General features: G+C 35.8%; 1 protein-coding gene across 1 annotated transcript; it reads left to right on the top strand.

The window, feature by feature from the left end:
* Positions 1-8,618: 8,618 nt before the first annotated feature.
* LOC131642631 (ubiquitin receptor RAD23c-like) lies at positions 8,619-13,674 on the top strand. The gene is made up of 12 exons (XM_058912858.1): positions 8,619-8,867; positions 9,942-10,103; positions 11,375-11,428; positions 11,561-11,640; positions 11,755-11,820; positions 11,959-12,136; positions 12,293-12,451; positions 12,523-12,591; positions 12,689-12,736; positions 12,815-12,924; positions 13,054-13,132; positions 13,283-13,674. Exons 1-12 carry the CDS (start codon positions 8,802-8,804, stop codon positions 13,400-13,402), a joined length of 1,191 nt encoding a protein of 396 aa, XP_058768841.1. The 5' UTR covers positions 8,619-8,801; the 3' UTR covers positions 13,403-13,674.
* The last annotated feature ends 143 nt before the right edge of the window (positions 13,675-13,817 follow it).

The following is a 13,817-nucleotide window of genomic DNA, read 5'->3' as shown; positions in this document are numbered from 1 at the left end:
GTCTTTTAAGACATTTTTCCAGCCTTTTCAGGTAGTCACCCTTAAGACATTCCTCTTTCTCTGTTGAAAACCTTTTTAAGGTAGTCTTCTTTAAGACAAATGTTCATGTCCATTCCAGAAACCTTTTCAGGTAGTCTTATAGAAGACATTATTTCGTTCCACTCATTACATCAATCAACATATGCATAAGCACTATCCCATACATCAAAACATCCAATTCAAAACTCTGGTGCTAAGCTATACTATCCATCTGCTTCCCGGTAACCTTACCGATGCCAGTAACCTTACTGTTGGTTCATTTCCAATCACCTGATTGATGTATCCCGGTAACCCTACCGATGATAGCAACTTTGCCGTCCATTTGACTCATAAACATACGTACATACGCATTAGCATATACATATCATCTAGCGCATTCACATACTGCATATCACAGAGGCCCAACTTCATTAGCAGTCCAAAACATTTCAAAATCCAATTCTCGTTTGGTAGTTAGTTCGCGTCTGACTGTTACCTCAAAGCCAATTCCCATTCCAATTCCAACTCCAAACTCCTATTTTTTTTCAGATCCTATTTCGATTCCTATTCCAATTCCAATTCCAAACTCCTATTTTTATTTCAAATCCCATTTCAATTCCAATTTCAAATACTATTCCAATTCCAATTTCAATTCAAATCGTAACCCTCGCGTTACGTCTTATCACGGCAGTGATAATGGCACCTCCTATCTCAATCCAAATCGTAACCCTCAAGTTACGTCTTATCACGGTAGTGATAACGGCACCTCCTATTTCAATCCAAATCGTAACCCTCGCGTTACGTCTTATCACGGTAGTGATAACGACACCTCCTATTTCAATCCAAATCCTAACCCTCGCGTTACGTCTTATCACGACAGTGATAATGGCATCTCCTATTTCAATCCAAATCGTAACCCTCGCGTTACGTCTTATCACGGAAGTGATAACGGCACCTCCTATTTTCAATCCAAATCGTAACCCTCGCGTTACGTCTTATCACGGCAGTGATAATGGCACCTCCTATTTCAATCCAAATCGTAACTCTCGCGTTACGTCTTATCACGGCAGTGATAATGGCACCTCCTATTTCAAACCAAATCGTAACCCTCGCGTTACGTCTTATCACGTCAATGATAATGGCACCGAGCTCATTGGCAATAGCCAAAACTCATTTCAATTTCAATTCCAATTTCAAACCAAATCGTAACCTTCGCGTTACGTCTTATCACGGCAGTGATAATGGCACCTTCAATTACAATCCAAATTGTAACCATCGCGTTACGTCTTATCACGTTAGTCCCTTGGCAGTGATAATGGCACCTTCAATTTCAATCCAAATCGTAACCTATTGCGTTACGTCTTGTCACGTTAGTCCCTTGGCAGTGATAATGGCACCCTCAATTTCAAACCTAAATCGTAACCATCGCGTTACGTCTTATCACGTTAGTCCGTTTGACAGTGATATGGCACCGAGTTCTGAAGCTACGTCTCTTTGCGAATAGGGATTTATCTTCCCAGATCACAAGGCTTCTCAAACAATACTTCAATTGGGTTTATCACGTTAGTCCCTTGGCAGTGATCTTCTTCAAAACTTCACCAACAAGCAAGGTTATTTTTCTTTTCCAGAGTTACTACTTTCAACTAACATACTAACAATCACGCATCATTCAATTGCATATTTCATTCATACATAATGCATATACATATATCGCTCTCATTTATTTTGAGAAGCTTATTGCATCATACATCGCATGCATCATACCAATGCATAAAATTCAGGTTGCCTTTTTAGGCCGTGCTACAACCAAAACACAGTGGTCCCTTTCAAAAGCGTTTGCTTCACATTCAAAAAAGAGAGGGGTATTTACCCTGGATGGCATCTTTAAGCCCATCTCCCGCTGAACATCCTTCCCAACAAGTGCAAATTTCGGGGCATTCTCAGTGTCCAATCATCTTCCACCTTTAGATCACAATAGGCAGACGTGTCTATCTGACTCTTCATGTTTAAGAAGATTGAACAGGGGCAGCTGTCATACCCCAAAATTTGCCCTCCTCTATTCATCTTCATGGCTCTAGGTTCAAAGAACCATTCAAGTCACTTTCTCCTAATCGAGGGTCTCAAAGCTAGGGTTTCCCTTTTATCAAAGGATTGTGAATATTCAAGGCTTCAAAGGGATCTCAGGGTCTCTCATATGTCGCAAAGTATCTCCATGGAAATTATCAAGCTTCAATCCCAAGGATTTCCCACCCAATGGCTCAGATGATCAACAATCGACTATGTTGACCTAAAAGTCAACCATAGTCAAAATGCAGTCAAACTTTAAGATTTTTGGTCAACATCAAGTATGTGAGGTTATATCCATCATTTGATCAAAGGTTGATCATGATCCATTAATAAAAAACTTAGAAATGAACAAATGCAAGGTTCAAATTAGGGTTTCTAAAAGGAGAAAGTCAACTCAACTTTGACTGGTCATAACTTTCACATGGAGCATCAAAAATTTCCCAACCCAAGCCTATTTTGAAGGAAATTTGATTCTATACAACTTTGTCTCTTACAAGCCAAGGCCAGAAATGCTTCATTCAAGAGATATGGTCCAATATATTATAGGTCTTCTAGAAAGTCAACAAAAACACCTTTTGGGTCAAAGCTCATAACTTGAGCATGAAAGCTTCAATGGAGATGAAACCAAAGAGAGTGTTTAGGAGACTCTTTGAGCTTTCTAAAGAGTCCAAGAACATTTTCATATGTCAAAAATGGAGCAAGATACAAGTTGTACAAGTTAGGCGATTTTGAATAAATGCATAAGATGCAAAGTGAGCAAGTTTGATTATTTTGACTAATGGGCCTATAAATTCCAATTCTCCACGTGATCCTAAGCTCAAGAGAGGCCCATTAATCATATGAATTTTATTTCATGATTTTTATTTTATTTGATTTTATCTATTTAAAAATCAACTTAAATCAAAATAAAATCAATTTTATTGAGATAATCTTTTATGAATTATTTCTCCAAATATCTCATCCAATGTTTATATTAAAGGTAAATATGCAAAGAATAAAATTGATCCAAGAATAGAAATATTTGGAGAGATTTTCATTCAAAAATCTTTGTAAATCTCCATATCACCAATCAATCTTTTTCTCCTAAAAGAATCAACCCTAATTCCATTCATATAAAAGCTATTCTCATTCAATAGAGAGGGGGGACGAAAATTAGGAGGAGAGGCTGCCTCAAGAGACTCTCTCCAAACTTCCACAAACGCAAGAAACTAGGGCACGTGAAAACTCTCCCTCCAGCTATTATCAATTCCAAATAACCGCTCCAATCTCTTCCTGAGTTGATTCTGAGTAGGTAAGGATCCTTGCATAACTCCCATGCTACGTTAAAGGTTACACGACACTTGCTCATATTCATTCAAGTTTTGGATTTCGTTTTCTATTATTCAATGAATTTTAACTCTGCTTGACGCTGTTAATATGTTTATGACGAAGCTTAGAATAGGTTTGACATAATTTACATGAGTGTTGAGGCTGGATTCACGAGTTGCCATTGTAGGGCATCATAACGGCCAATCATTAGAACTCCATGATGCAGGCCGCTTCACCAAAAACTAATATGTCCATTGAACTCGTGGCATTCGAATTTGTGGATCTGGGCGTTTTGTTTGTGTTTTTCCGATGAGAATCGCAGGTGGCCGAAAGCAGTTCATCGGAGAAGATGAACAGGAGCGTGACCGGCGGTGGGTGGTATTTGCAGGAGTTGGTCGCTGCTTGCATGGCGCATCTGGGCAGTCTCATTGGACAGTCAACAATTCAGCGCATCTCTCCCCTCTATTCATTGGTTCAAACGCAAAGACCGGGTCCCACACACTCCTTCTTTGACTTTTGGTTATTTATTGTTTTGTTATTATATAATTTTTCTGGGAATTGATCAATGACAAATAAGCTGCAGCACGCATGGCAAGGAGTATCAATACATAATTGATGGAGCCTGGGTTCGATTCCCCCCAAGGCCGTATTCTTTTTATGAAGAATTTGCCTATGGATCCCATGCGCTTCGCCCAAAGGGTTTGCTATGCACCCTCAGTTCTCCACCATGGATTCTCCTATCAATTCAAATCTAACGTACACAGCATTGGAGGCATATCATGAACCCCCAAGGAGCTGCCACACAAGATTGGTATCCAGGTTCCTTTTATTTAATTATTTAGATTAATCAATAATTGATTATATAATTATTTAGATTAATTAATAAATTAATTATATGTGATTTAACTCATTTATTATCATAAAAATTAGAAATTAGGGTTATAATTATTATTTTCCTGATTACTCCCGATTTATCCGACAAATCCCGATTAATTAATTTAATTTTAATTATAAATCACAAAAACCCTAGAGCGGTGATGTAAGATATTAGGGTTTGCCCGATCCCATGAGTTTTTTAGCCGAAATTTTAGGATTTAATTTACTATTCGTTTCGACCGTATTAATCGGTCGCGATGGGTAATAATCGATCATTTAATTATCACTTAAATTAATATAATTCAAACACATATTATTTGGCTAAAGGGTTTCAACCATCTTATTGGTTGCAATGATTAGCCTATCTTTCCCATTCAAATTCATTATTATTTTTAATCGAATCAATCGATTACGAGGGATAATGATACAAATTAAATTATTAAAATTCCTAAAAAATACTTTTATTCGTTATCAGTGATAATTGAATCCATCAATTAAAATTGGTAACGATACAACTACTAATATTTTAACTATGGTGATCGAATCTATTGATCATTGCGGTTAATAGTACATACTAAAATCAGGGTTGTACGCCCAAATCCTAAAACACTTCCCAAATCTAAAAAACATTCAAAACACTTCAAATCAAATTACAGATCTTCATCCTCTACGACAGGCCATTCAAAAAGCCTTCAAACAACTTTCAAACATTTTCAATTCAAATCCTAAGGCGTACAACCCTGTGCCCGAACTACGTAGACTCTGATCCTCCATAAGGAGGTACGTAGGCACTTGGCAACAAGGCGAGTCCCCTTCCTCCAAATCTTAATCATGTCTTTAACCCTATTAATTGTTTGTTACCTTTCTTTATGTTTTGCCATAACCCTTACCTTTGCAATGTTAACCTTTAGGAAAGGGTTGAGGGTGCCTAACACCTTCCCTCGACCTGAATATAGTATCTTACCCTAATCTCTATACTGCGTAGGGTTTCCTATTCGCCCTTCAGAATAGGTGGCGACTCTAAAAACATAAATTTTTTAGGCAGGTTGCTACAATTACTAATTAATTATTAAGTTAAAATTGGTTCTAATTAATTGTATACACTAATTAGCCTAATTAAAATAATTAACTAAACCTAATGTCTAATTAATTTTACTCTAAAATTAGTCTAAATCCTAATTTAAGTTAATTAAAAAAAGGAAAACACGTGCCCTTAGGGTACATGTTAGCATGACCCTTAAAAAAATTAGGTTAAATGATTAATCAAATTAAAGGAAAAAACAAATATTTTTTGTTGATTTTTGATGAAAGAAAATTAAATTAAAATCCTAACTCTAAATCAAATTAGAATTAGTTACAAAATAATTATATGAAAAAATGGATTGATTTTAAAACTTAATTCTAATGGTTGTTATTTAGTTAATGGTTAATTGCTTAATTAGAAAATCTAAATTAGTTAATTAAAGGAGGTAAGCCAAAGGAAAGGGAGAAAAAGTTAGAGAGAAAAAACAAGAAAAAGGAGGTGAAGGGCGCTGGGATTGAACCCAGGGCTTCATGGTTGAATATCTCAATTGCCTGCCATCTGTGCTACGTATGCTAGTTGTTAATTAAACGAATCAAAATAAAGAAATATGTAACATGCGCGTGAAATGGCAAATTCAACGGATCAGTCAAACTGGGGCCTGGTCTGTGCACACGCGGACTAATGAGAAGGAGAGAGAGAGAGAGAGAGAGAGAGAGAGAGAGAGAGAGAGAGACTTGAATCGTTGACCAGCCAATGGAGAGATCGCACGCGTCCTTCTTCTTCACGTAGCTGGGCACATAAAAACTGCTACGACTTTTGCTACTAATTTAGCTACGATTTCGTAGCAAAACCTGCACCTTGAAAATCTTGCTATCAACCATAAAACAGCTGCGATTTAGCTGCGAATTTTTCACTTTTGTGACAATCAACAGATAATTCCTGCCTGGGAACCATGACGGTCTACTCGTCACCCAGTTGATGACTGTCAGCTCTCCCATGTGCGTGACGACCAGTTCGTCACGCATACCCTGTTGCAGAAACTTAAAACATGTGTTTTCACCATTGAAACTCATTCGAAGCTCCGATTTCAAACCATAGTCACCCAAATCGCACAAACACCAATAGATATATATTATACGATGATTAAACCATCACATACTCATTAATTAACATCAAATTCCATCAAATAATCACAAACAAGGTTTATGTCCATGGTACCAAAAATACATCAAATGCAACAACAATATTTAGATTCTTACTAGCATCCTATGTATATAAAATAGTAATACATAAGGCATGAAATAATATACAATGTCAATACTTACTCCACATCTTGACCATTAATTATTTTCAATCTAATGACTAAAAATAATAAGTTATTAAATATGGAGAGAAAAAACTAATATTCATTAATTTTAACCATTAGATTGAAAATAATTAATGGTCACGATGTGGAGTAAGTCTTGACAACTTATTCTTGAAGTAAGTCTTGACAACTTACTCTTGGAGTAAGAATATCCCTCCTCATATATATATATATATATATATATATATATATATATATATATATATATATATATATATATATATATATATATATATATATATATATATATATATATATATATATATATATATATATATATATATATATCCAGATGTGTAATTTATATGTTTATTTGGATTGATCAATCTAAATGTATAAAACCCAATGATTTTAATTTGCAGGTTACAAAACTAAAACTTACCATGCTTTTAACTAAAATATCTTTAGATTGAAAATTAGACATACTTTCAAAATTAGGCATACATTCAAAATAATCAAAATAACTTAAAATTCAAAAAATATTAATCAAGATAATTATAATATGTCAAGTTGAAACACACATGGACTTCTATAGTATTATCCACGTGTATATCACTTTCTTTCAATGAGTTTCGATAAGATCCACCAACAATTTAACCTGACATAATAGTACGAGGTAAAAGCAACACGGACATAAAAGTGAGAGGAAATGAATACTCACATGTTGCTTATAACTTTACGACTTGCAAACATTTATTGATCGAAAATGCTTTTGATAAAAATTCAAGAATTTGAGATTTAATATAACATATTGTCATCGATGAGAATTCAAACCAATTTTTGTAACCTATTAGTTAGTCAATAGGTATTTCAATAAAATATAATATCATCGAAGAGAATCCCAACTTGCCATAGCTAAATTATTAGCTTGACAGAGATTTTTAAAAAACATAATGTTACAGAGAGAATTCAACATTGTAACTTAAAAGTTAGTTCGATAAATATTTCAATAAAGTATAATGTAATCAAAGAGAATCCCAATCTGCCATAGCCAAATTGTTAGCTCGACATAGATTTCGATATAACATTATGTTATCATAGAGAATTCAACCTTGTAACTTAAAAGTTAATTCGCTAGATATTTTAATAAAATATAATGTCATCGAAGAGAATCCCAACCTACCATAACCAAATTGTTAGTTCGAGAGAGAATTCAAAAGACCATAATGTTATCAGAGAGAATTCAACCCCGCCGTAACAAAAAAAATCGACCTAAAACATCAATAATCACATGGACCCCTATAATATTATCCATCCATATATCACCTTCTTTGATTTAGTTCTGAAGCCTCATTGACAATTTAGCCTGACAATACTAGTATGAGAAAAAATCAACACAAACATAAAAGTGAGAGGAGGCGAATACTCACACTTTGCTTATAACTTCATGACTCACAAACATTTTTTGATCAAAAGTGTTTTTGACGAAAAACTCAAGAATTCGAGATTCAACAACATGTTGTCGTTGATAAGAATTCAAATCAACTATAACCTAAAAGTCTGCTCGTCAAATACTTCAAAAACAATATAATGTCATCAACGAGAATCTCAAACTGCCATAGCCAAATTGTTAGCTCGACAGATATGTCACTATAACATAATGTTATCAGACAGAATTCAACTCCGCCATAGCAAAATTGTTAGTTCGAAAAAGATTTCAGAATAACATAATGTTATCAGAGAAAATTCAACTCCGCCATAATAAAAAAACACGACCTAAAACATCAGTAGAACATAATGTAATCGGAGAAAATCCATACCCAGTCGATAGACACAAAATCTAGCTAACTCTCCACTTTTAACATTCAAAACTAACCCCATCTCTCATCCTTACACGTTAGGCCCACTTCCCGATCAAACCATGTAGATCAACACAAAAAAATTAAAAGAAAACATCCAAGCGGCGCGTTAATCCAATCCAATAATTAACGCGTGAAGTTCACAACTCAACTACTGCCAACACAAACGAGCATATTTCGAGTATATCTTGTTTCAAATCATAGAGAGAAGAAAGATTTTGGGGTCACTCTCGTTTTCTTTCTTTCATCCGTCGTCGTTTCGGTCTCCGAATCCCTACCGCGCCGTCGCGAATTTCGCACCTCTTCGTTGCGGCGATCGAAGATTCTTGAAGCAGTAACGAAGATGAAGGTTTTCGTGAAGACTCTGAAAGGAACTCACTTCGAAATCGAAGTCACGCCACAGGACACGGTTTTCCCCAAACTCCTTCTTTTTGTTGTGAATTTTCGTTTCTTGAATTGCGCTTTGTTGTTTGATTTGTGATACTTACGATGTGCGAGATCACTGAATTTGATTGTGAATTAGGGTTTAGTGTTTTACCTGTTTGGTTAATCATCGACTTTTGCTATCGATTTGAGTTTTTTGATAGTTGAATTTGAAATTCAGGTTTTATAAGTGATGATTTAGATGTGGTGTATAGAATATGCTGTGAAATTAATGATGCATCAATGGATTGTGACCTTGTGGGAAATTTGTTAGGTTTCGGATTATTGGTAATGATTTTGAATCAGTTCCACATTGATTGTTTAAGTTATTACTTCATAAGAATATCGAATTTGATTATGCTATAAGCAAAATCTCTGTCCCGTTAAGCAAGCCAGCTCAGTTGGTAAATGTGCTGGGATATAAGTTGAAGAGGTGCGGGTTCGAACCTGCGACATCCCACTTGCTTACTGCATAAATACTAGGTCTAAGTTATGTGCTATTTTTTTTTTTGGGGGTCAAGTAGGTCAGTGGCTGCCTGGCTGGAATTTCACACTTAAATGGTGAAAAAGAGGGATGTCGCGGGTTCGAACCCGCGCCTCTGCAGTCTGGCGTGGTTTGACTTTGATGTCCCTGCACAGCTACCAACTGAGGTGGCTTAACGGGACAACTTATGTGCTATTCTATCCATGAGAATTTCAATAATTGAGCGCATATGCTAATACTAATTAATACCTGCATCAATAAATTGTCATTATTAGTTAATGGACTGTCAAAAGTGACACTGTGCTCTCATACCATTGGGGCATTGTTTATTTTCTGAATCTTTCAAGATTGCATATTAATAGCTGAATTTTTCGTTAATACTTTAGCCCACTCAAATGTGGAATTATACACAGCAAGCTGTAAGTGTTTGATCTGTTAGTTATGTGGGTTTTATGAATATCTTTCTACCCTGTTGTGTATATTCTGAACCACAATTGTTTTTTTGCTATATTGGAGCACAATAGTTTCTTTTTTGCTATATTAGTTGTACTAATTAATTGTGAATATTCTCTTCAGATTTCTGATGTGAAGAAAAATATAGAAACTGTTCAGGGTGTAGATGTCTATCCTGCTGCACAGCAAATGCTTATTCATCAAGGGAAAGTTTTGAAGGATGGCTCCACCTTGGAGGAAAATAAAGTAGCTGAAAATAGTTTCCTTGTAATTATGCTTTCAAAGGTAAACCTTTCATTTATCGCATTTTTCGTTTTGGAAAACTGCATTAATTTTGAACTTACCAAAACTTCCATTATTTTGTTGCAAACATGGTTTTTGAACTTTACGAGCTTCTTCTTTGCACAATTTTTATTGTTTTTGAGTTTTGGTTGGTTGGTGTGTGGAATTTCATTTGGAGTGGTTAAGATCTATCATAATTTGCAGTTTCCCAGAGTTATCAATCCTGGTTGATAGCGGCACTATCCTGGGAGAGTGGACTGACCGCTATGAAATTGCAGATCGCGGGGCCTTTTTCAATTGCGGCTTCTCTTTGAGCAACCACGGATTGCAAAGCGGAGTGGCTTCCTGGTCCAACCTGTTTTTTTTTTTTTTTGCAAAATCCCCAAAATATCCTTAAATTTTTGTTCATTTGCCCTAAATTTCATTTCCTCTCTCGCGACTCTGTTCTTCTTCTTCTTCTTCTTCTTCTTCTTCTCTCCTGTGACTCTGTTCTTCTCCTCCTCTCCTGTGACTCTGTTCTTCTCCTCTCTTGTGTTCGCCTCTGTACTTCTCCTCTCTCGCATTTGATTCCATTTGAAGGGCAAGCCATCGCCGCCATCTTCGTACCTTTCTTTTTCTTCTTCTTCCTCTATTCTTCTTTTCTTCTTCATCCAGTGTAAATTATCTAAATCAATATATTCCTCTGTTTTATTGTCAGCTTCAGCATCTGATTCTTTAAATTAATGCAAGGTTGCTTTGTTTGAAGAAGAAGAAGAATAATATTTTGAATTTTAATTCTTAGTATAATAGTACTCTAAGATTTGAATATTGAGATGCGATGCTTTGATTACATTTAAGACTTGTTGATGTTGAATTAAGAATTTTTTACTAAACCTTCTGTTTTGATAGTTTGGTTTATGAATCTTTTAATGGTATTGTTGTATTATTGAGTTATTTCTTTGATTTATTTTTATAGTTATTATTTATTTAATTTGTTAAAAAAATAATTAAACAGGGGTTATCCCGCTATCCCATTTTTGGGGTCGTCCGCTCCGGTCCGTTATCCGGGATTGATAACTCTGGTTTCCCCCATGACCTATGGGTCTGTGGTTTTCTCTATTTAGACATGATTGGATGATGAAACCCCGATGTGCATAGTTAGTATTCATCCAGCATAATATAACTTTATGTTGCAACCTAAATCAATGAGAAATCATTATTACCTTTTCATCTCAATACTTATTATATTCATTTATTCAGTACTAAACTAGAAATATTTTCTTAAAATGTGGCAGAATAAGACTAAATCTGGTGAAGGGTCTACTGCTTCAAATGCTCCTCCAGCAAAGGTGAGTTAAGTTTGCCGTGTTATGAATATTGTTCATGTTATCATCATTTTTATTATTATACTTTCTGGGTTGTTGTAAGAAAGATAGTCCAGCAACTGAAAATAGTATCTGACAATTATCTATACACTGCAGGCCCCACAGGCGAGTTCTGCTCCTACTTCAACCCCCACAGTGTCTGTATCACCTCAAGCTCCAGCTGCAGTTGTCACACAGTGAGTGACTTGTTTTACATGACATTTTCTTGAATTGTTTAGATAAGTTTTGTTTCAACTATCTATACATATTATGTTTTATTTAAACTCTGAAGCTTCATTTCAACATGACAGACCTGCATCTGTTGCTGCACCTTCTCCAGCTCCTACTCCTGCTCCTATATCTTCAGCAACTGCTACGTGAGTATTCTGTTTACTTCAATGTTTGGAATTTGGTCTTTATTGCTCCTGTAATTTTTGTATATTGTAAGTGGAAGTTCGACAATTATCTTGATTCTTCCATTAAACTCTGTTGCTTAAAAAAATGTTTTCAAGCAGGGAAGGTTCTGATGTCTATGGGCAGGCGGCATCCAATCTGGTTGCTGGTAGCAACTTGGAGGAAACAGTTCAGCAAATCCTAGATATGGGTGGAGGAAGCTGGGATAGGGATACTGTTATCCGTGCTCTCCGAGCTGCCTTCAACAACCCCGAGAGAGCTGTTGAATATTTGTATTCGGTAAGTAGATTTTAGATGTTGAGTGTCTTAGTATTAGTATCTTGCTATATATTTCAGTTGCCAGTTTAAGATTCCTGTTATTTCTTGATGATACTTACATATTTTGCAAAGGTTGTTGCGTCTTGTATGTTATTAAAAATATAATTCATAATTTAGGGTATTCCTGAACAAGCTGAAGCTCCAGCAGTATCCCAAGTGCCTGCAATTGCGCAGCCTGCGAGTCCTGCTGCTGCAGCTGCAGCTCCACAAGCAGCACAGCCTGCTCCGGTTACATCGAGTGGACCTAATGCTAATCCTCTAGACCTCTTTCCCCAGGTAACAATTGCTGTTTTTTAAACTTAAAAATGAAATTTCTTGAGGGTGGTATACTTAACTCTATGTTACAGGGTCTCCCAAATATTGGTGCTGGTGCCGCCGGTGCTGGCTCTCTGGATTTTCTACGCAACAGTCAGCAAGTATTATTTTTCTCTCTCTGTTGTCATTTGCTCTGAATTTATTACTTTATAGGTATGTTATAAATAGATTAATCATATTTTTTCATTTTCATTTCAGTTCCAAGCTCTGCGAGCTATGGTGCAGGCAAACCCACAAATACTGCAGGTTTTCTTCTTCACCTTAGTAGCATATTATATCCTATTTTCTCTTGTGGATTCCCCTTGATTCTTGTTATTGCTGCAGCCCATGCTACAAGAACTTGGCAAACAAAATCCTCATCTTATGAGATTGATTCGGGATCATCAGGCTGACTTTCTTCGCCTGATTAACGAACCCATGGAAGGTGCCGAAGGGTAAGATTTATCTATTAAGGCTCTTTGCAAATTCATTTTTGATTGTTTCTTGTAGTGGGTGATCTTGTTATCCTTTTTACATTTCAATAATGTCCATTGGCTTACTTTTTGGCTTTCGATATGCTTTAGGAACCTACTGGGACAAATGGCTGGTGGTATGCCCCAAGCAGTAACAGTCACACCCGAGGAGCGCCAAGCTATTGAACGTGTAAGTTTGGCTTCTTCACTATAAGATGCATTAATCGATATATGTCATTTTCTTGTCACCACCTATAAAGCTATAAGTACACAGGGTTAATTAGCCTTTCCGCTGTATTTTATAGTTTCTGCAAATGGTGATATGTTTTTTCTGTTGCAGCTTGAAGCAATGGGTTTCGACCGTGCTATTGTATTGGAGGTGTACTTCGCTTGTAACAAAAATGAGGAATTGGCGGCCAACTACCTTTTAGACCACATGCATGAGTTTGACGAACAATGATCTCTTTCTGAATAATTTCCAAATTATTTTTCGTTATCTTTTCTCTCGAGGGACCTTTTTTTAAAATTTTATACTTGGTGTTTAATGAGGTAATGCTTTATAAAGATAATTTGAAGTTGACTTTGGACAAGGGTGTTTTTACCTTCTCATTGCCGCCCTTATTTTTACCATTTTCTCCCCATCGAGGGATCCTTTTCAGTAGTCATATACAATATACATACATAGTCGTTGCTTAGCTTCTCTATTATTGGTTTTGTGCATCCTTTTATCAAGTGTAACTGTGCATCTTTTTTATTCTGAAGTCTATTTGAGTGTGCCTTGTATGGATAAATTGTTTATTTACTCGTGAAAAAAAGCTTTTGTAAAATGTTATAAATTGTTTTTATAAATTCTCCAAAAATCTCAAAATTTATGT

The sequence above is a fragment of the Vicia villosa genome, linkage group LG1 (genome assembly GCF_029867415.1).
Source record: "Vicia villosa cultivar HV-30 ecotype Madison, WI linkage group LG1, Vvil1.0, whole genome shotgun sequence".
In the NCBI taxonomy this organism is placed as follows: Eukaryota; Viridiplantae; Streptophyta; class Magnoliopsida; order Fabales; family Fabaceae; genus Vicia; species Vicia villosa.
This window is presented reverse-complemented; position numbering and strand designations above follow the sequence as displayed.

Excerpts from the sequence above, each read along its gene's own strand:
- LOC131642631 (XM_058912858.1), top strand. The coding sequence starts at position 8,802 with ATGAAGGTTTTCGTGAAGACTCTGAAAGGAACTCACTTCGAAATCGAA. Across the intron at positions 8,868-9,941 it reads AAGTCACGCCACAGGACACG|ATTTCTGATGTGAAGAAAAA; the intron begins GTTTTCCCCAAA and ends TATTCTCTTCAG. Across the intron at positions 11,641-11,754 it reads CCAGCTGCAGTTGTCACACA|ACCTGCATCTGTTGCTGCAC; the intron begins GTGAGTGACTTG and ends TCAACATGACAG.